Source organism: Typopeltis vanoorti, chromosome 25 (assembly GCF_054136105.1).
Source record: "Typopeltis vanoorti isolate ZY-2024b chromosome 25, IOZ_Tvanoo_1.0, whole genome shotgun sequence".
Taxonomy (NCBI): Eukaryota; Metazoa; Arthropoda; class Arachnida; order Uropygi; family Thelyphonidae; genus Typopeltis; species Typopeltis vanoorti.
Window position 1 is genome coordinate 44,232,479 of NC_143573.1, and position 24,622 is coordinate 44,257,100.

At 34.6% G+C, this 24,622-nt stretch overlaps 1 protein-coding gene across 2 annotated transcripts in view; it reads right to left on the minus strand.

The window, feature by feature from the left end:
* LOC150092698 (NAD-dependent protein deacetylase sirtuin-3-like) overlaps positions 1-24,622 on the minus strand; it is a 143,604-nt gene that overhangs the window by 104,362 nt on the left and 14,620 nt on the right. For both annotated transcript variants that reach the window (XM_090414709.1, XM_090414710.1), the window contains exons 3-5: positions 23,611-23,763; positions 10,489-10,721; positions 5,363-5,463 (exon numbers count right to left, since the gene is read on the minus strand). In XM_090414709.1, coding sequence (XP_090270835.1) covers positions 5,363-5,463; positions 10,489-10,721; positions 23,611-23,763 — 487 coding nt within the window. The remainder of the gene's footprint in view (positions 1-5,362; positions 5,464-10,488; positions 10,722-23,610; positions 23,764-24,622) is intronic.

Here is a 24,622-nt window from a genome sequence, read left to right on the forward strand (position 1 = left end):
CTCTCATATCTGCGGTCTCTAGTCATTGGTCAAGTGTTTTACTTCTGACCCAGCTCTCTGATCCATAAGTTAAAACTGGTTTGAACACTGTCTCGTATACAGCTAATTTAGTGTTCCGACTAATTTCTCTCTTATTCCATATGAATTTATTCAATTGACTTCCCACCATACCAGCTTTGCTGATTCTGTTGTCTATTTCTATATTTAATTTACCATCTTCACTAAAAATTGTGCCTAAGTAGCTGAAATGTTTTACTTGTTCCACAGGTTCTCCATTCACAATACAGCTGACATTTTCAATGATTCTGCCTATTTTCATTGTCTTTGTCTTTTTATTGCTGACCTTCATACCATATCTATTACAACAGCTATTCAATTTAGTCAGAGAATCTTACAGACTTGTAGCGGATTTATTTAGAAGTATAACATCATCCGCATAAAGCAAAGAGCTGACATTAACATCTCCAATTTTGATATCAGGTTTAATACCGCTTTCCTTCATAATGTGATCCATATAGATAATGAATAACAGATGGGATAATGTACATCCTTGTCTCACACCAGATTTAACATTAAACCATCTTCCTGTACTTCCTTCAATTCTAACTGCTGACTTACAACTCAAATAAAGACTAAGTATTGCTTGATATAATGCCCCATTGACACCATATAACTGCAGCGTATTGAATAGCTTCTCTCTTGGCACCTTGTCATATGCCTTTTCCAAATCGACAAAACTTAAATACAGATCTTTGTTATATTCCCATGTTTTCTCGACTATTTGTCGTAAAGTGAAGATCTGATCCTGACAGACTCTGTTTGGCCTGAATCCAGCTTGTTCTTCACCAAGCTTTTCTTCCACAATTCTTCTCAACCGTTTCTCAAGTATACTTGCATAGATCTTGCCAGGAACACTCAGTAGGGAAATACCTCTGTAATTCTCACATTCAGTTTTATTTCCCTTTTTATATATGGGTACTATGAGAGCTCTACTCCAATCATGTGGAATTCGACCCTATGTCCAGGCTTTCTGAACTATACAGTGCAGCCACTGTAAGACTTTTATACCACCATACTTCAGCATTTCTGGTGGAATATCATCTACTCCTGCTGCCTTTCCACATTTCAAGCCTTTGATGGCTTTTTCTACTTCAAGTAGAAAAAGCATATTTTTCTACTTCAAGTAGAAAAAGTATTCCTGACTGCATGCCTGGTCAGTGTTTTTTATCACTGTGCTGTCATCACTGCTTGTTTCATTTAGCAGTTTTTCAAAGTAATGACTCCATACTTCAAGGATATCTTTTTCTCAGTTTTCATGTCATTTTTATCATCTCTAACTCCTTTTACAGCACTCTTTCCTCCATTCCTAAGTTTCTTTAACAACCTCCAGAATATTTTGTCACCTTCTTGATATTTATTTTCTATATTCTTGCCAAAGTCCTCCCATGACTTTTGTTTAGCTAGTTTTGAACACTGTTTAGCTTTCTTATATTTGTCTCTGTATTCTGTAAGAGTAAAAGCTGACTTATTTGCCAGGAACTTTTGATATGCTTTCTTCTTTTCCTTCACTGCCTCTTTAACTTCCCGTGTCCACCAGGGAGTTCTGATTTTTTTATCCTTGCCCACAACCTCACCACATGCTTCTCTGGCAGAATCAATCAATGTTTTCTTCAGAGTTTGCCACTGAATCTCCAAGGTTTGATTCCTGTTCTCAAACTCTTTCATTTTCTTTTCAATAATCTTTGTGTATTTTAGTCTACAGTTCACATCTGAGAGCTGCTCAACTTTTATTCGCTTTAAAACTTTCTTACATGTTCTTCTTTTCAATATGAAATTCAATTTTATCCTGCTCAAGACTAAATAGTGATCACTTCCAATTTCAAATCCTCTGTACACTCTGGTGTCCTGCACCAGGGAGAAAACATCACTATCAACAATAACATAGTCAATGAGACTTTTCATATTCCTAGCCTCTTCTCTCCATGTGAATTTGTGCACATTTTTATGTTGGAACATGGTGTTAGTAATAACCAGTCCATGTCCTGAGCAGAAATCCAACAGATATTTGCCATTATTATTAGCTTTGCTCTTTTCTCCAAATTTTCCCAAAATATTTTTGTATGTCTCACAATCATTTCCTACTCTGCTATTTAGATCCCCAACAAGGACCAACTTTTCCTTTTTCATTGTGTCAGTTGCTTTTTCTAAAGCGTCAAAAAATTCCTCCTCTTCTACCTTAGTAGAACCTTCTGTGGGACCATAGGCACAAATAAGTCTCATTGTCCAGTTCCCCATTCTCATATTTCCCACATTACTCTACTTGAGACTGACTGCCATTCAAGAAGATTAGCCTCGTATTTTGTGTTGAATACTATGGCTACTCCTTCTTTTCCTTGATTGTTCCTTATGTGGGACAGCCAATACATTCCACTACTGGTCATAATGGAACACTTGGTTTATGAATCTTGGGAAGGTCATATAATATAGGTGATGAACATGAAAAATTGTTAGATTTTTCTTGAATTATTTGTCCCAACCAGAAATATTATCAATCAATTTATTGATCTTATTAACTTGGCTAGAAGTCAGATGATGAGAGGGGACAATAAGTAGAAAAATCATGTAGCATTAAGGAAATCTTTCTAAAGTATTCTTTCTTATCTTGTATGACTGCTGCTTAGCCCTTGTCTGTCCAAATAATGATAAAATTATTATTTCATTTTAGAGAATTAAGTGCTTTGAATTCTGATAGAGTTAGGTTAGAAGGCAATAGTTTTGCTTTGAAAAGAATCATGGCTGTTTCCATGCACATGATAATTACAGTATTTTTTGCCTTATAAGACACGCTTTTCTATACCTAAAATTTATCGGAAAATTAGATTGCATCCTATAAGCCGAATGCATCTTATGGTGCATCTTATAAACCAATGTGTTTTTTTATGAATGTGCATTTATGGTGTGTCATTGCTGTTGTCAGTAATGCGTGATCAATTTGAATAGTTGCACAGTCATTAATCGTCATGCATTTAAACTAGTCATCAATACATTATTATATTAAAATTTTTTTTATAACCCATGGATTCTATGAAGCACAGGCATAGCTATACAATTGCGTTTAAGCATAGAGTGAACAAAAAAGGAATGGCAATAGGAACAGCAGAGCAACACTTTGGACCTCTGCCTACAGAAAAACTTGTACAAAATTGGAGTAAACAAGAGTAGCAATTATTAGAAGCAAATTCTAAAAAAACACAATCTCTGCAGAAAACTAACAATAAACGAAAATTGAAAATGAATTAAAAACTTGGATAATGGATCAAAGACTGGGTTGCTGTGTATCTACAAAAAATGATTATTCAATGAGCAAAATAATTGGCAACAGAAAGAAATATCATCGATTTTATAGGATCGCCATCATGGTGCTTTAGATTTATGAAGAGAAATGATTTATGCATGCATGCAAAAACGAAAATATCACAAAAAATGCCAGATGAATTCAAAAATAAAATTATTGAGTTTCACAGATTCATCATAAATGCTAGAAAACATTTAAAATTTTGAATTTTCACAGATAACTAATATGGATGAAGTGCCACTGTTGACTCGAAAGGTAAAAAAAATGTTATTGTTAAAAACTTCTGGTCATAAAAAAACAGATGGAACAAAATTGTCACCTTTTTTTTTTTTTTTTCATTTATAAAAGAAAAACAATGCCCAAAGAAAATCTTCTCAAAGGAGTTACATTCATATTCATCCAAAAGGATGGATGGATGAGGAAGGGATGAAGTTATGGATAAAGAAGGTGTGATCCAGATGTCCTGGAAGTTTATGTTAGAAATCTGCTCTGTTAGTACAGGATTAGTTTGGATGCCATAAAACCAAAGCTGTTAAGAATAAACTTTGCACAATGAACACAAAAATAGCTGTAATCAACTTGAGAGCTCACCTCCATGCTTCAACCTTTAGATGTATCAATAAACAAACCATTTAAAAGATTTATGAGGAAAAAATGAGTCAATTGGATGCAATCTCCAAATTTTAAGGAAACATCTGCAGGTAGGAGAGAGAAAGTCACAATTTTGCAGGTGTGTGAATGGGTAAAAAGTTCATGGAATGAAGTGAAACCTGATAACCTGAAATAAAATCTTTTCAAAAGTGTGGCATTTGTAATTTTCTTGATGGTATGGAGGATGGCTTATTATTTCAAGACAGTGATGACTCAGTTTCTAATGAAGAATAAAGTCCAAAAATTTTTGAGAGTAAAGATGAAAATGAATAAAGATTTGAAAAGAAGATTAATAATATTTATAAAAAATATTTTTTTTATATTATTATATATATTATTATATGTTAAATTTTTTATGATTTGATGACTTTTTTTGAGAATAATTATCTTTTTTATCTAATAAATGGATAATACATGTATTAAAATTTTAAATAAAAAAATATTGATCCTTCTTTCTTTAAAACCATCAATTAATTTACAAATTAGTTCCTGAGCACTGATGTAATTAATAGACTTTGGTGGATAGAAGAAGGAGAGGTGATATGATCGAGACTTTTAAACTGTTGAGAGGGTTACAGGGTGGCATTAGAGAATTCTTTCACTTGGTGGAACGGCGGGAAGGAGCGATGACAAGGGGGCCATCCCTGGAAGTTACAAAAGGAGGCTGTGCGCAAGAGGGTGGGGAGTGGTTTCTTTGTGTGGAGGGTGGTTGAACCTTGGAATGTATTGCTTGAGAGAGTGGTTGGAGTGGGGATGGTTAATGGGTTCAAGGAGTGGTATGATAGACTTTGTATTTCCTAAAAACGACCTCCCACAATGAGTCTTTTGACTCCATGGAGGCCTGGATAATAATAATAATAATAATTTCTAGCAGAAATTTATTTTAATGGACAACCACAATACTTTAGATTTAATGAATTTAATTCTGAAAGAAATCAAACAAAAAAAAAGTGAGAACCCCCCCCCACCCACTTAAATGTCACCTTCTGTATTTTTGTAGTGATGATCTTATGGTTTTCATTTAATTTTATATAACATTTTATAATTATATATAACATTTTATATATGAATTTTATGCTGTACTTAAACTGATGTCCAATCACTCAAATATCATATTTAATGCATAAAAACTACATACAATGGGAAAGAAAGATTTCCTAATGTCTGTAAATATCATATCAGTATATGCATTAAAATTTTCTTGTATTTTTTTATATGAGGCCACAAATATTTTGATCATCTTTCATACATTCTAATTTATTAGAACACACACAAAAGTGCAGATATATATGAGCAAAAGAAAATATAAATTTAGGTCTAATTTAATCACAAAATGCCTAAATAACTTTCCTGTACCTTTATTTCTTCTCCTTCATACTGAGCATCACAAGTTACACATGTTGCTGTTGAAAATGTACCATGTGCTTCAACAAGTTTTTCTGAAGGAATACCTGCCACTGAGGAAAGGAAAGTTTCTGCATAACTAAAATAAATTATGTCACTATAATTAAGACAGCTTTTCTTAAATACTTATAGAATACATAACCTAAGAATTCAAAGCTGTTTTAACGGTTGAGCTGCAGAAGAGATAGTGCATTTCAAAGATAGTGTTTCTATTATTAGCTGTGACAGAGATAGAGAGAGAAGTTTTATATATTAATGTTTAAATGAATCATTACTGATGTTGCATAACAGTACAGAACTGCAATGAATCTTAGAGAACCTCTGAAAGCCTAAAACATTCTATTAGCAGTTGCAGTCTTCATCTATAAATAGAATACATGCAATTAATAGATAAAAATACTATTAGTGAATTGTATCTAGTATGTTTAAGTAGCACCAATGGTGAGTTGTGTGGTGTTGAGTGCCCTCCTTCAATGAGTCCTTGGATTCCATCAAGGTGCCACATAATTATAATAATAATAATGCAATATGTTAGAACATTAAAGTTATCCAAATAACAAATATGCAAATTTTTATGATTGTTATTCAAGGCAATGAATGACACAAACTGAAAAAATAAACCTGTTATTAATGTTAAAAAAGTGTACATGCACATGTATGTTTTATACAAATGCAGAGGGATAATATATCTTGAAAAAATTATGTAGCATGGATGTTTATGCTAATAGATGATTAACTTTCTTAATTAGGAAAAAAAAGTCTATATCAAACACTTTTTCAACTATATTATAGACCTCCTTGGAAAATTCAACTTAACTGTATAATGAACATTCAGTTCTAACTATTATTATTATGAATACATAACCAAAGAATTCAAAGCTGTTTTAAAGGTTGAACTGCAGAAGAAGTGCATTTTAAAGATAGTGTTCCTATTATTAGCTGTGACAGAGAGAGAGAATCTTGGATTAATTTTTTAAAAAAATCCATTGCCTACTTAAAAATGTACAATTTGCCAAATTGAATTTTATTAGAATATATATCAGCGCATTATATATATACTTTCCTATTTTCTGTAATAATTATCCAACTACTGTATAGATTGTTATTTTGATGGATGTAAGATTACTACTAGGGCAATAATATACTGCAAGTAGCTCAAAATGATTTTCAATGTCACCTTTTGAGACTATCACAATCAACAAAACTTTGGAAACTGTAGTCATAGAGGTGAAGTAATGTTTGTGATACCTGTCTAGACCTTCTAGGTTATGTGATGTGAAATATGTATAAAAGTTGAAAGATTAACCATGCTACCAGCCAAGACGTCTATAGACGTCAAGGTTATCATGGATGCGAAATGCATATTAAAATTGTAATACCATTGATATTACATTGAAGTATATGATAGATACGAAGCATATGAGGATGCGTATTTGATCCATAATGGCTGGTAAGGTAGTTAAAGGCGAATTTCATGTGAAAAAAAAAGAAAAGTAAAGAAATGAAACTATTCAAAGGAACAATAGACTTTCAGCAACTGAAATTTGTTGCTGGTTTTCACTCATGGCTTTTGGAGATGCTTTATCATATACAAGATGTTTCAAAAAGAACGACCCGATTTCAAATAATTATATTTAATAATAAAAATTGGTACAGTTACAAAATAAATTACCAAGTATAAAGTAAGGTCTAAAGTTTCACTCACCACAATTACAAATGGTACAAGTCGCATTCATTTGTGGTGCATGGTTGCAGAGATATACAATTTTCAAATCGGGACATTCGTTTTGAAACAACCTGTATATTATTATATGATAGGAGGAAGTGAAAGTGATCAACGAAAAAAAAAAAAATATATATATATATGGAGAGAGAGAGAGAGAGAGAGATGTTCATATGACTACAACCAATACACACACACAGAATAATTCTTTTAAAGAATATTAGTAATTTTAAGTGGAGGTTTCTGTGGTTTAGAAGTTCACATGGTATATTTCAGTAATTGGACCACTTCTTTTTTTTTATAATAAGCTATATAAAACACAATGAATTAATAAAAGACCCGATACGTTTCGTAAGTCGTTGTCAGGTCTTTTATTAATTCATTGTGTTTTATATAGCTCATTATAAAATTTAAAAAAAAAATGTGGTCCAATTACCGGAATATACCATTAGTACTTTTGTCCTAATTACATACAACTTCTTCAGGTATGAAAAAATATCAAGAAGCAAACTTACAAAAAGATTACAATAGTGACAACAAATATAGTATCATGCAGAATTCTGGTAATTTAAATTAGTTGTTAGCATATGAGCTTTTTTATTTAAAGGTGAGACTCGGATTCTTCATCCCATGTACAAATTGCCCTTCAAAACACAAGCAATTTACAGACAAAAAATACTGTTGGTGAAAGACAGTAGATGGCACTGATAATAGTTGCATATAGTAGGAGAATTAAGTAGTACGGAAGATAGATGTGTATAGCGAAGTAGAATAGAGTACCCTCCTGCAATGAGTCCTTGGACTCATTGGAGGTGTCATGTAATAATAATATCATCTAATAATAATAACATCTCCAAAGATTCCCAGATTTTTCTTTCAGTCTTGTCATAACAGCAGTCTAACATATCAAAATCATTCCACATAACTCAATGTCCTTCTATCGAAGCATTATGCAGATAGTTGAAGATGACATACAATGACAGAGTTGCAAGCTGCATTTATCTGGTATTTTATGTTTCTAGAATGCAGTTCAATTCACCGTTGAACAGATTTCCCAGCGTATTCATAGTATGGTTATTCACTTATTTTGGATTTACAGCCAAAGCAACTCAGCCTATGAGACCAGTGTATTATGCCTGTTATTATATGTATTATGCCGTTTTTCATCCTGTGCTATGGACAAACCAGAAGTGTTCTTATGGCTGGTTTGTCCATAGCACAAGATGAAAAACACAAGTTTCAGAGAGGGAAAATCCTGCCACTTCTCTATGAAATTGGGCTGACTCAGTTGAAAACCCTAGTAAGGGGTCATGCAGTTATGCCACAGGTGATAAACTCCTGGATATTTCAGAGTACTATGTTTAGGTTTAATGGATCAGAGTAATGATTACAGTTTAATGAAAAGAGTAAATAAACATTGTTTTAATTTTATATTACTTAAGTATTTTTGGCACACAGAAAATATGGGAAAGAAAAAAACCTTCAACTTTCTCATCATGAGGTACATCGAATGTATCAGTTGGCAGAGATTATGCAGCAGCATGAAACATTCAATTCCACGAGAAAAAAAAATGAGGATAGAGAGTGCATCTAATGCTTTTTTTTAATGAAATAAAGACAGCATATGACTTCTGCATTACTTCAATTTGGTATCTTCTCTTCTAGGTGTGGCTCTCACTGATGATGCCACTACCCAGACCGGTCTGGATAGTGGCCCTTCCCATAATACATAGCATTACACAACTGAAAGGGTATGTGCTTTGCATTATGGGATACTATGGCAATTGATGTGAAGTCATTAGCCTCTATAAACAAGTAGCCCAGTCGTGAAGATACTTCATGTACAAATATTGTTTGCTTACAACTGAATAAAGGATTTAACCGAGAATATAATTTCTTGGCATCTTTAATTAATAGCATTTATAACCAAGTGAAAGAATTTCTAACATCTATCTCTAATCCAGACAGAGTATTTTAATAATAAAGTGGGATACCTTTTAACTATTTGTATATGGGAAATATATGACTTCTGCATTATTTCAACCTTGGTATCTCTTCTGGGCCCCCCACTCCCCCCCACACACAATAGTTAACGTCTCACTGAGCAGAGGGTAGAGAGGCTCTGCTCAGTGCCAGGTTTTTACCTGTCATGGAGTGGAGCCACCACTGAGTTTCGTGTCCTCAAGTGATTCAGGTCAGGAGTGACAAGTTTAGTAGCTATTCTTTAGAGTCACTCAGTCCGCGCGGTTAGCCAAGTGGCCATGTGCTTCGCAACCATATGCCTGGGAAAGCAGTGTCCTGGGTTCGATTCTCATTGCCGATGTGAGGAGCTTAAGGATCTTTCTCATACATAGCCAAGTTAGCCGGTCTTGGGAGTGGACAGCAGGATTTTCCTCCCGCAAGCAGGCAAATCGGTCCCATGAACACCCACAGATTACAGGCAGGACTTAAGTCCTAGCTATAGGCCTGATTTGTCAGCTATGCTGGTCCCAAGCCCGGATAAAATTTGAGAGGATTGAGATGGTGCTGTACTCCCCATAAAAGGAGCCTCACAGCCGTTATATCATCGTACACTATAAATAAGAGTCACTCAGTGAGATTTAGAGTGATCTTGTAGATCACTCAGAGTTTTGGAGAGGTATTCCCCTTCCCCCTCTACTTTAATATACCTCAATAAAGGTCAAACTGGTCTGGGTAGTGACCCTTCCCATAATGCATAGCATTATATACATCTGAAAGAGTGTGTTTTGCATTATGGGATACTAAGGCAATTGATGTTAAGTCATTGGCCTCTATATATGAGTAGCCCAGTCATGAAAATACTTCTTGTGCAAAGAATTTTTGGATAAAGGATTAAACCAAGAATATAATTTCTTGGAGTCCTTAATAATTTATTTGAAGACAGCACTCGAAATGAATTAAGTAATGGTTTATATAATCCAATATTTCATTGCTGTCACAGAACTACAGCATAAAAACTAACATGCACATAAGAAATATAAAAACAAATGGAAGTGATTAGACTAAAAACATCTGTATTTGTAGCAAAAAAAATAATAATAAAATAAAGCATAGCAGTTCATATCATCAGATGTGTAACTACAGCAATCTCCCCAGTATCCAACATCAATCCAGCAAGTCTAATATTTAGCTAGGTGAGATATTTGGCCTTCATCTGGTTTGAAACATGATGTTAAAAAGTATTTTAGCATTATTTCCCTATAGCCAGTCCATTAGAGAACTGAGTTTGTAGTTAAATGATTTACCTTTACCATATGAATGCATGAATAACTGAAAGATTATTTATTTAAATGTTTTGAAAATGCTGCTTGTATAATAAGATATTTCTACTTACACCTTTCTAAACTATCAATATTCTGGGTATACATTCGAAGTAACTTCCCTTTTTCATGAAGAAGTCTCACAAAATAATGGACAATATTAGGCTTAAAATTTCCAGGATATATCTCTTTGGCCAAAGCAAAAAATGGGCGATGATCAGTGTAGAAGTAGTTTATATCAAAAATAGCTTCAGGATATGGAAGATTATATGTTTGAAGATTGTCATAAAGCCCTGTACCAGGAGTCCTATTAAATAAAAGTATAGTATACTACAGAATAAGTATCAGAGAAAGACATTTACAAATTAGAGATCTAAAAGTTACAAATAATTAGGAAATAATGCATGAAAATATTTTAAAAATTACTAATTACTAAAACATCTAGTACTATAAAATTCTTTTAAATATCAAAATTAGCATTTTTATATGAAATGAAGAAGAAATTTTCATAATATAAATAACAATGCTTCTTAGTATAATAAAAAGAAATATTACAGTGAACATTTAAAAGCAGTAATGTAACATAAGCAAAAGCAGTGACAGAAACTAGCACTATGTAAAGTTTTGCATACTGAAAGTGAAATAAGAAACAGATTGCTGGAGATGTTAGCATATCAAATGAATATGTATAATTTTATTGCACAGCTTTGTGAGAATAATAAATGCATCTATAGCTAGTCAACCAAGATTGGATATGAATTGTATCAATACTCTCAAATATAAAATTATCTTTGCCAATCAAATTATTTAACTAACAACTGATAATAGTTGTAGATCAAATCTTAATCAGTATCTCTTATGAAGAGTCCAACATTTCTAATAAATAAGTTATAGTACTAAATATATGATTTTTTAGAAAAACAGCTGCAGTAAATTTAATCTTCTTTGGTATGCTGAACTATTGGTATGCCAGGATCATGTATTATAATCAATGTATTATGAAAAAAAAATCACTTGCCTATCTTTTTTTAAATCTATGCAGGTTGGTGTGCAAATTTGGAATGATGCTGGTAGTGTAGAAAGAAGGATAAAAAAATTACTCAGTAGAGGTGACAAAGAGTTGTGATCTTAGCTTCTGCTATTTAATTTGTAAATTAATGATACTGTAAACTGGAATATAGAATTGGTGAGGAATACAAAGAAAGAATGATACCTCTTCAGAAAAATTTGGATAAGTTTGTAGCAAATGCAAAGGAGAATGAATACCAGGTTAATGTTAAGTGTAAGGTGTTTACACTCTATATTGATGAGTCTGAGTCGATAGGCTATATACCATATAGTCAATGGATCATTACAAAAAAAATGATGAATGAGTAATAATGTATAAGGAGAAGATGTTCAGAGCACCTAACGAAAAGAGATAAAGAATAACTGTAGTAATGAGAGAGAAAGAGAGAGACACCCACCCACACACAAAGAAATACAGATATGGAAAGTATTATTCCTCTTTCATGGGATCCTTAATTGACCACATTTGATTTATGCACAGATCTGGTTATCAGGATTTCAGAAGATAAGGAAAAACAACAACAACAGGAGCATGGAATTTTGATTATAAGAGTAAGCAAATGCAAATCAATGTTTAGTAATCAGACAAAGATGAAAGAGAACGAATAATATGACAAAGATATGAACTTCCACAAATTGTGAAATACAACATTTTAGATATACCAACATCTTTATCATAAATTGCCATATAATGGCAATTTGTGACAAAGATGTCGGTGAAAGATTTTTGAGAGAGATTATAAATCCCTCTCAAAAATTGTAACAGGTCACAAACTGTAGTCTCACGAAAACAGGCATAGAAATGATCCAAAACAAATTTAAAAAAAAAATGTGTTGTGCAGCCACAGTCATGTACGACATTCTTCACAGTCATGTACTTCACTACCACACACAACTGAACTCACATGTCGGAGTTCAGTTTTGTGATAGTGAAGAAAGTCATTATAAAAGACTGAGACTTACAAACTGTAATAATTTCTTTATTGTCACTGATAACATAAATTTATTTTGAACTGTTCTGGAATTGTGGTATAAATTAAACTAAAAAATATAACATACCAAAAGTGACTCAACAAATCACAGCAGAAATCTTATATACAGTACAACTTAAAAAAGAAAATATTGAGGAGGAAGCAATTAAGGATATATCAATACTTGATGTAGGTACCATCATGTCCTTAGCAGCAGCAGTGCTGCTGCTAAGGACACAATGGTGGTTCACATAAGTCTTTATTTTTAGCAAATATTCACAATGCTGCTATTCATCACTGGTGATATTTTGAGGTCCTGCTTCAGTAATTTATTCACATTTTATAATAAGCTACACCATGATAGTGTTGAATTTTGCAAAGGCATTTGACAAAATACTGCAGAGAAAATTATTACATAAGTTGGAGCAAATAGGAATGGATATGAGACTGGTGGCATGGAAGGAGGCGGCTAAAAGACAGACATCAGAGAGTGGTGTATAGTGGAGTGGAATCAAGGCGAATGAGGGTGACTAGTGGAGTGCCACAGGGCTCTATACTAGGACCACTACTCTTTAATTTGTACATTAATAATATAGCAGATGATTTGAAGGGAGGATATTCAATTGTTTGCTGATGATGCAAAATTAAGGAGCAGTAGATGATAAAGGTGATGATTTAAATAAATTGGCAGTGTGGGCAAAGGATGACACTTGTTAAATTTACTGTAATGCACTTTGGGATGAAAAGATTACACGCTTTGTATCATATTGATGGCACTAGTTTACAGGAAATTGATGAGGCTAGGGATCTAGGGATGTAGAGATTTCAAATTCAGTGGACATATTGCAAGAGTTGGCATAATAGCTTAGAGGATTACTTGGATGCTTGAAGAACATACTGACATCCAGGGGCGGCTCGTGAATAGGCACTGTAGAACTGCAGCACCCTCAATTTTTCTCGATATCATCATGCGTATCAAGGATTTAAACCTAGCATGGCCTGTTCCGGCCTTAGAAGTCATCGTTGAATCGTTTAAGAGGATGTCCTGGTTTTCTTTTTCCTAATGGCTTGTACTTTAAAGCTTGTTTTGGTAATCTTTCTGTTTTCATTCTTTGAACGTGTTCCATCCATTTATGTTTATATTTTTTAATTTTCTCTATTACTGGTTCTTGGTTTAATTCTTTCATTATTTCTTTGTTTCTATTGTGATCAAATAGGGTATACTTTGCAGTTTTTCTCATAAACTTCATTTCTGCTGTTATTAATCTTCGTTTGTCTTTTTGTTTTATTGTCCAGATTTCACTTCCATACAATAAGACTGATAGGGCTAATGTACTTTTAGTCTGGTTGGTTTTTGAACTAGGTTTGTTTTAAATATAGAGTTAATTACATCTGTTATTTTTAAATATTTTGCAATTTTTATGTTTATATCTTTTTCATTTTCATATGTGATCATACATCCTAGGTAGTTAAATGAATTCACCTGTTCTAAGATCTTGTTATCTATTACTATTTTAGTTCTTGCTGGATCTTGTCCTTTAAAGGCCATAGTTTTTTTTTATTTTTCTGTTGATATTATCATACCATAATCTTTGGATATCTCATTTAGATCTAAAATAGCTTTCTGTAAGTTATCTTCAGAATTTGTAATTATTATTTGGTCGTCGGCAAAGAGGAGAGTGTTTAAGTTCACTGTAGAAGAAAGTTTAATTCCTTGATGTAAAGTTTTATTCCATTTCATTATTATTTCATTTAAGTCCTTCGGGTGAATCAACTTTTAGGCTGGTACAGCCATGTTTAAACTCGGTAGCCCATATTTTAATTGCCGAAAACAAAGGAGAAGAGTGCCCATAAACTTTTATGAACTTCAAATGAATTTCTTTTGCGTTAAACCTTCTTTTACAAAGAATTTTATAACCACATGATACTCAATGTTATCCATTTCAAGAGATACAGACAACACTTTTGCTTCAGACAGCTGTATAAAACAAACTACTTGATAGAATGAGTTGCAATTTCACACAGATGCTTATGACAGATGTACCAACTTAGAAAAAAAAATCTTGCCGATAGTGTTGCCATCTATGATTGAGGCCGGGAACCTTTCAGACTACCTTCGTAAAGCAAGATTGTGAAAGTGTTGTAGAGATTGTAGTGGATTGAATGAATGAGAGTCTGAAAAATATGAATGAGATCATGAAGTAAATGGGAAAAAAAGTACTAATTTGAATGATGAGATGACAGTGCAGGGAGAAATAGCACACTTATACAGACTTCTTCAGAGGACAAAACATGAGCTTGAGCAACTGGAGAAACAAAAGGCGTGTGATACAATTGGGGAGAAACTGAAAGAAGAAAACATGAAGAAGTATAAAAGTGCAAGAAACTGGAAGTAAACTGAAAGTATTGTATGGCATAGTAATTCACTGATAAGAGATGTACTTAATGAGAAAGTGATGAAAGCATGTTTCCTATGTATGAAGATCAAGGATGTTAATGCTGTTAGTTTGCAGATGGGAGAAATGAAAAAACTGACTGTTTTGGCAGGTACAAATGATTTCAAAGGTGAGAAATATGCAATGAGATTATTGAAGAAAGTGTTCTCCATTGAGAATTTGGAAGTGTAAAATCAGGAAAGCTAGAGCTTAGGAGGAAGAGGAATGCAATCAAGCATTTGTCTAGCTATTTCCAAAGACAAATGAGTGTGAGTGCAGGAATGACTATGTGTAAATAGCCACCCCTCATATAAATAAGTGTGAGTGCAGCAATGACTACAAACAACTGGGTGCAGTTTCCCAAGTTTTGAATTTGAATGAGCTGATAATGACATTATGCAAAGGTAACTGTGGGCCCAAGGAAAATGCATGTCCACAAATGCCTGAAGTATCAGAGAATTAAAGAATAGGAGATTTTGGCATTAGTCATCTAACTTGGCCAAACATTATCAGCATCAGCAAGACCTCAGTGAGAATGACATAGTTACAAGCAATAGAATGTAAGGGATACTGCATTTTCAGAGAACATAGAGGGAATACGACAGGAGAAAGGGTATTATTAATGATAGCTGAAGAACTTCAACCAACAAAAGTAGAAGTTAAGACAGATTGTGTAGATCTGAGGATGAGGCTGTCTGGGATGAGATAGAGGCCAAGAGGACAGTCTCAAATGAACTAACCTTTACATAGAAGGAATAGGGCAGGAGAAGGGGTATTATTAATGATAGCTGAAGAACTTCAAGTTAAGTGAATTGTAGATCTGAGGGAGATAGTTCATTTGAGACTGTCTGGGGTGAGATAGAGGCCAAAATGTCAGAGATTAACATAAGTGCAGTCTGAGCAATTATCATGGAAGACTTCTACAGAGTAGAAAGGGGAGAAGGCACATTGCGAGATGGAAATGGAATTTATACAAATGCTTAGGGATAATCTACCTGAACAGCATGTGATGGAGGGTACAGGGGTTTGAGAGTGTTGGATCTGGTAATAGCATTGAACAATCTATCTATAACTACAGTAGCAACTCTACTTCCAATTGTCCAAAGCCATGCAGTCTTCTTCTGGGAGGTTGCTCAATACTGAAATTCTCAGTCAAGAAAGAGTGTATGGGGAACTACAAAGCTGGCAAATTATAACAAACTTTGGTGGCTTGGAGCAGTGGCATGTATAAGAAACTACAAGAAATGAATGTCAGTAGTGCATGGGAAGTGGTCAGGGATTGTTTAAAAGAGGCAGCAGCAAACTACATACCCAGAGTCAGGAGAATAAACTGCATAGGGATTAAATGGGTAAGTATCAATATATAAAGCAGGAGCTGCAAAAAAAAAGCATTGTGGAACAAAAAAAGTGATCAGCGTGCTCATGAACAATACAAAGCAGGCCAAAGTAAATTCAAAAGAGTTTTGTTTGCTATATAGCAAGTAAGAGAAAAATAATTATAGAAGGATAACTTTACTCAGTGTTGATTTTAAGAAAGTGACAGAAGTAGAAGAAATAGTGAGCTACATGGAAATTATTTTGTAAGATTATAATATCCAGTAGAAATTTTGCAGCTACTAATAAGACAGTAGCTGATGCAAAAAACTGAGGTACACGTGCTGGAGGTACTCAGCATATTGAAAAACATCAATGTAGATACAGCAGTAGGACTGGATGGTATGTTATTCAGTGTGCTATGAGAATATGCAAGGGAATTAGCAGTGCTTCTTACAAAGTTGTTTAGTCTAAGTCATTGTTCAATGCTATTACCAGATCCAACACTTTCAAACCCCTGTCCTTCTCCATCACATGCTGTTTCAGGTAAATTATCCCTAAGTAATTGTATAAATTCCATTTCCATCTTGCCATGTGCCCTTCTAACCTATATCCCTATAGGTGAAGTCTTCCATGATAATTGTTCAGCACTTATGTTAATCTGCCGACATTTTGGGCAAGGCTCCATGAGCTCATGTTAAAGTGAAACAGCACTGAAAAAAGGATTAAAAATAATATTTCATTCTTCCAATATTTAATCTCAGTCACTAAAACATCACCAGAGAGTACAATATGACACACAAAGGCAACACAAAACTAAGTGAAAAACAAGAATGAAAGACTAGTCTTAAGTAGGATGCCCTCTGTAGGTGCCTGTCAGCAGACTAGGAAGGAAACTGGGATCTTGAAGTATTAGTGTTTCCTATATTTTGAGAAGTTTAATACAACCATATTTATTCAAATTAGGGTGATTTCTAAGAGCAGATGCAGATTCCAAAAACAGTCTTTCTCTTCTAAATTTACTGTAATGGGGCAAGGTCGGCAAGGCCTGATTGACCATAGTCATGAGTGCAGATGTATTTTTTGTGTTCTTCTATGCAGATGTTGGCTGATCTTCCTGTCTGTCCATAGTAGGCCAACCTTGCAGGAACAGGCAGTTTATATACTCCAGGCAAAGAGGGAACTGATCATTAGTAGAATGGATAAGAGTGGCAAGCTTTCGGTGGGGCTTGAAATCCATGCAGAGATTGTATTTCTTTAAGGTACCAAGCATAAAGCTATTCAAAATTATTATTATTATTATTATTATTAAATGCTACAATTATGTCATAAATGGAACATCATATCGAACAATATGTAATTAATATTTGAAATAGTTGTATCAGCAATCAGAATTGAAGAAGGTACAGGACGATGGTTTTATGTTCAATCAGATGTGATAAAGAGAGAACATTATCCCCATTGCTACTCATCATCCATATGAATTGCATTATGAAGGAAATGGGATTAGTCCTGCTAATGAACTGGAAATATTAATCTCAACTTTTGTACTGCAATGATATTATACTCCTAAATAAATTCAATATAAGTCTGCAGAATTTCCTAACTAAACTGAAAAACTGCTATAATAAATTTCATATGAAAATATACAATAAAAAGAGAAAGATGAAAATAGGTAAGAAAATTGAAACCATCAACTACGTCCTGAATGGAAAATCTATCTATAAAACAAGTAAAACAATTCAGCTATTTGTGCAGAATTTTTAATGAAGATGGCAAATTAAATATGGAAATAGACAACAGAATTAGCAAACACTAGTATGATAGGAAGTCTAATGAATACATTTATATGGAATAAGAGAGAAATTAGTCAAAACACTAAACTAGCTGTATACAAGACGGGAGAATGTTCAAACCAATTTTAATTTATGGATGAGAGAGCTGGGTTTGAAATAAAACACTTGATCAAAGACTGGAAGAACACAGATATTAGAGTTCTGAAAAAGATTAGGGGAGAAAAGGTTAGCAAAACAAGTGTTTTTCCAGGATGGCAAGGAAAATACCCAGAGGAAGACCAGGATCTACAGAGAGAGAGAGAGAGAGAGAGAGAGTGTGTGTGTGTGTGTGTGTGTGTGTAATGAATGACTAGCAATATTTTAATTTTACATGATTATATCATCCTACATCATCATAAAACCTGATATGCATCCTCAGGGATATACAAGATATGAAAAGATTACATCAATGCTAACTTCATATAAACAGTTTTCGTTCATTTCTTATCTAATCTGAAAATATTAGAGTCCTAACAGATTAATTTAGAAAAATTATCAATAGGATGTTGATGAAAACTGTCAATAGATTAGAACTGGTGTAACCTTTTCATGTAATACTCTGTAATACTATAATACTATCATGTAATACTCTGATGAGCTCCAGCCAAGGAGAATAGAAGTTGAATTGCAGGATAGAGAAAAGAGCACATTTGAGGCCATTTGGTGTGAGATTGTGGCTAGCAGAACTAAATATACAATTGGGTGCTGCTATAGACCAGGTGATGGAAAAGATGGTGGTGACAGTATGCACAAGCAAATAGAAGAAATGGGTGGAAGGAGGGTGATTATTATGGGAGATTTCAACTATGGTTGCATTGATTGGAGTGAGGAGAGGACACACGGGAGGAAGGAACTGGATTTTATGCGGTTATTAAGGGATAACTATCTGCGACAGCATGTAATGGAAAATACTAGGGGTCAGAGAGTGCTTGACCTAGTAATTACATCTGAGGATTTGGCTGTAACAAATATGACCACATTGCCACCAATCGGTGAGAGTGATCATAGGGTCTTAACTTGGGAGGTGGCTAAAGGTGTAGAATTTTCAATTAAGACAGAGTACATGTGGAATTATCGGGCTGGAAAGTATGACAAGCTTATGAGTTTGACTGGTTCAGTGCCATGGCATGTACAACTGCAAGGACTAGAAGTTGAAAGTGCATGGGAGGTAGTTAAGAAGTGCTTGCATGAAGCAATGACTGACTGTATACCTAGAGTCCGAATAATAAATCAAGTAGGGGTTAAATGGATGAATAATACCATTAAGCTTGACTTGCAAAAAAAGAAACAACTATGGAGGGAATTTAAGGAGAAGGGTGACCAGCAGGCACATGAACGGTATAAAGCGCATGCCAGAAGGGTGACGAGTGTGGTAAGAAAAGCAAAAAAGGATTAAGAAAAAACATTGGCAATGCAGGCTAAAGAGAATCCTAAACAGTTTTTTAGATATGTAGCAAGTAAAAGGAAAAATGTACATGGCAGATTGATTTTAAAGAATGCCGATGGTAGGGAGGTAACTGAATCAGTTGAGATAGTTGAGTTACTGAGTGAGCACTTTGCAAAAGTATATCATCCAGGTGGTGACATTGCAGAAACGAATAAACCAGTAGATTATACGGGAATTGTGGTCAATGAAGTGGAGGTGAGTAGCCTATTGCATAACTTCAATGTCAATACATCTGTGGGATTGGATGGTATACCAGCTCGTGTTGTACGAGAAGCAGCTAAAGAATTGTCAGTACCCTTGACCATTTTGTTTAATTTGAGTCTCGGGTCTGGGTTAGTCCCGAGCGGGTGGAAAGAGGGGAAAATAGTTCCACTGCATAAAGGTGGTTCCAAGACTGCTGTTGTAAATTACCGACTGATTAGCATATCAGGAATCATTATCAAGGTCTTAGAGAAATTAGTCAAGAAAAGAATACAGGATTGGATAGATGAAAATGGGATATTGTATGGGGGACAACATGGTTTTGTGAAGGGTAGATCATGCCTCAGTAACTTGCTCATGTTTTATAACACAGTGACGGCTGAACTGGATACGGGTAATGGGTTTACAGTGATACTACTGGACCTTGCCAAGGCCTTTGATAGGATACCACATGGAACCCTAATCAGTAAACTGGAGCAGATGGGTATAGATATAGGGTTGGTGAGATGGATAGGAGGGTGGTTGAAGGATAGATATCAAAGAGTGGTTTATTCAGGAGTGGAGTCTAAAAGACGTCTTGTGACTAGTGGAGTGCCACATGGCTCTGTTCTTGGACCACTGCTTTTCAATTTGTTCATCAATGATATTGGAAAGGATCTGAGAGGAAGTGTTCACTTGTTTGCTGATGATGCAAAGTTGGGTAGAGCAATTATGAGTACACAGGATGTCAAAATTTTACAGGATGATTTGGATAGTTTGGAGGACTGGGCTAGGAAAAATGGATGTCAATTTAATGTGGCAAAGTGTAAGGTTATGCACTTTGGGGTGAAAAGAATAGCAGCAGTATATCGCACTGGTGGAACCGTACTCCAGGAGATTGATGAGGCCAGGGATTTGGGAGTGTTGGTGGATAGGGAGTTGAAGTTTAGGGGGCACATTGCAAAAGTAACTAAAACAGCTCACCAAATCACTTGGCTTCTGAAAAATACTTTAACATGCAGAGACGAACAAGTTGTTGTTCCTCTGTATCGAGCCTTGATAAGACCCCCATCTGGACTTCTGTGCCCAGCTATGGGCACCAGGGTTTCTTCGTGATGGGGAGGAAGTGGAGAGGGTCCAGAGACGAGTGACCAAGATGATAGCAGGTCTGTGGAATGAACCTTATGAGAATAGGTTGAAGATTTGTGGGTTGCAGAAATTGGACGATAGGCGAAGGAGGGGTGATATGATTGAGACATTCAAATTACTGAAGGGTTTTTATAAGATTGATCCAGAAGATATTTTTGAAAATATGACTGGTGGTGGGAGGACTAGGGGCCATGCATGGAAGCTGGGCAAGAGCGTGGTTGACAAGGGTGTTAAAGCAAGGTTCTTTACTTGGAGAGTGGTAAATGAGTGGAATAAGCTTCCAGAGTCTGTTGTGGGTGCTACGACCGTGAATGAGTTCAAGGCAAGATATGATAGATACTGTGTGAATGTTGAATAGTTGTTCTTGACATGATGTTAGGGCCTCCCTCGATGAGTCTGTAGACTCCTTGGAGTTTCCCGGAACAATAATAATAATAATATCCTGCACACCCCCTGAGGGTATATATAATGTATTATGATGTAGGATGATATAATCATATAAAATCAAAATATGGGCATTCGTTTATATATGTATATGTATGTGTATATATATCATCAGGCACAAAAAAAAAAAAAATCCATATAACGTGCAATATTCTGAAAATTCTGTACAGTTTTTTTTCTTCTTCTTCTTCTCTCTCTTTCACCTCACCCCTTGACTTTAAATAAAGTATATTACTTGAGGTTTTCTATTAAATTATGAGAGTTCATTAATACTAGTTTTACATGAAAATTTCGCCAATAATAATAATAATTATTATTAAGGGTATCTCCATGGAGTCAGCAGACTTATCGCAGGAGACCCATTCTCGAATTCATTTACAGACAAAGAACTCACAACTGAGACAGGCAATGCATTCCACTCATTCACCACCTTCCAGGCAAAAAACCTTGTTCTCACACCCTTGTTAACCACACTTTTCCTTAATTTTCAGGGATGATCTCTTGTTCTTCCATCACTATCTAACAGCTGGAACATTTCCCCTGCATCAATCTTATAAAAACCTTTTAGTAATTTAAATGTTTCTATCATATCTCTTCTTCTCTGCCTATCAACCAACCTCTGCAATCCACAAGCCCTCAATCTTTCAACGTAGGGAGCATTTTTTACATCACTCACCAACTTAGTCACTCTCCTCTGAACCCTCTCCACAACTTCTTCATCTCCAAGGAATCCAGGTGACCAGACCTGAGCACAGTAATCCAAATGTGGAAGTATCAACACTTTATAAAAAGGAATAATAACCTATTTATCTCTAGATGTTAGTGTGTTCTTCAATAACCAAGTAATCCTATGTGCAATCTTGGACACCTTAGCAATGTGTCCCCTGAACTTCATCTCCCTATCCACCAACACCCCTCTAAGTCTCATCAATCTCTTAGAGTACCATTCCATCGATGTAGTACACAGCCAGTAATCTTTTAATCCCAAAATGTATAACTTTACACTTTTCCGCGTTGAACTGACATCCATAACCTTTTGCCCATTTCACCAGCTTATTTAAATCATCCTGCAAACTCTCAACATCAGCTTGATATTTTTTATTGCGCTACCCAACTTGCATTATCGGCAAACAACTGAATATCCTCCCTTTAAGCCATTTCCTATATCATTTATGTACAAATTAAACAACAACAATAATAATAACTATAATAAATGTCATTATTATTATTATTATAAACATATGACTTCCATGGAGTTAAAGGGCTCATCACAGAAGGTCCACACTCTGTCATGCAAAAAGATCACAAACCATACCTTAAACCCATTCACAGTTTCAGGAAATGTATTCCAGTCATCAATCACTCTCCATGTAATGAACTTATCTCACTCCCCTGTTCACCCCCCCCCCCATCTCCTCATACAGCTTCCAGCTTCTTGGCTTCTTATTCTACCACTGTCTCCCCCCTTCTCTATGAAAAATCTCTTTCACATTAATCTGGTAACAACCCATCACAAACTGTGAAAAGATTTGGTCACCTGGTTTTTAAAAGGAGGAGATGCTGGAGAGGGTCCAGAGGTGATTGACCAAAATAGTTTCTGATCTCTGGAATGTTGAATTTGAAGAAAGGTTGAGATGATGCAATTTGCAGAATCTAGTGGATAGGAGAAAGAGGGATGATATGATAGAGACATAAACATTGGTTAAGGGAGTTGTTTATAGGATTAACGTTGAAGAGGTTTTTCATAAAATAGTGGGAGACTGGGGTGAACAAGAGGCCATCCCTGGAAACTGTATAAGGAGGATCTTAACAAAGGAGTGAGAAGCAGGTTTTTTTGCATGGAGAGTTGCAAATGATTGAAACACATTGCCTGAGATTGTGGTGTTAGCAGAGAATTTGGATATATTTAAGGCATGGTATGATGAACAGTGTATATGACAAAAGGACTGAAAAAGGATTAAAAATAATATTTTTCTAGATGAGTATGTAACTCCATGAGATCTTAGGATAATAATAATATATATAAGGGATAATTTACATTGCAGCAAGCTCCTGCCAGATGTGACACACATACGAACAAAGCCTGGTGTGACTATGTTAAAGAATTCTCCATGCATTATCCAGGCCTTCATAGTCTCAAAATATTTTACAAAATATAATATGTTTTGCTTATACTACAAAATTCTGATTGCTAAAATGGCATTCAAAATTTTGTGCAAAAATCAGCATTAATTCACAACAATTAAATTAGCAGTAAACAGCTATACTAAACCAGCAAAAAAAATAAATTGATAAGGAAAAACATTAATACTACAGTGGATTAGTTTATCAAACTGGATACTTGAAAATTTACCTAAAATCAGGTATACCACTTGGTGTGCTAATGCCAGCTCCTGCCAAAACAACAATATTTTTGGTGCTTGGTTTTTGTATATACTCGACAAGATCACATATCTTGATTTCCTTGTCTCCAGATGTTGAAAACTTTCTCAGCTGGCTATAAAAACTAAATTTTTACCATAATTATCAAACATTTATTATTGAAAATTCCAATAAACGTTGTTTAAATTACAAAAATTTATTTATTTTTTTTATTAACTGAAAAGGTGTCAATCTTGTTGGTTGAGAGGATAACATCTCCAATCTCCAGCCATGTGTGCATGAATGTTTGTATGTATTTGTAAGGCAGCAGATAAATTTTACAGTGTTAGACTTGGTGTTACCATTCTGAAGAAGCTTGAAAAAAGGTTTCATGTTTAGTCTTCAGAGTAGGGTTTCCAAATAATCTGAAAACCTTACTCTGACACAGTAACTAATATATAACTATAAGGATTATATATAACCCTTAGCCTACCAAACAAAACTAATGCACTATAATCATTCACCCTTTCATGGGTGAGGTTCACATCACAAATAAAGGAGATGCAAATGGAGTTTTTAGAAAATACATCCTCTCTTGATTAATGGTATTTTGTGTTTTTAATATATAATAAGCAGAGAAGACTCTTCCTCAACTTGAGGTTGAAGAGAATCTCAAAACAAAGAGATCCAAATGTATAAAATGAAGCTTTGCGCATCTGACCACAAGCAATTACAGTATATGTCAGTGTATAAGACAAGGCCTATTTAGGCTATTTTTTAGGTTTTAAGCTTATGTCAGTTGTATAAGACTACTCCCACAATTTCTTCTTTCTTATATTAATGCAACGTTAGGTATTGTTGTTATATCCGTTATTTTATTTTATTTTTTTTTTCTGCACAGCATAGATTTAGTATTTATGCAAATTACCCTAATTAAAAGTGATTAGCCCTAATTTTAATTAGTTATTAATTTTGCATTTTTTTCAATTTTAGGATTATTAAAA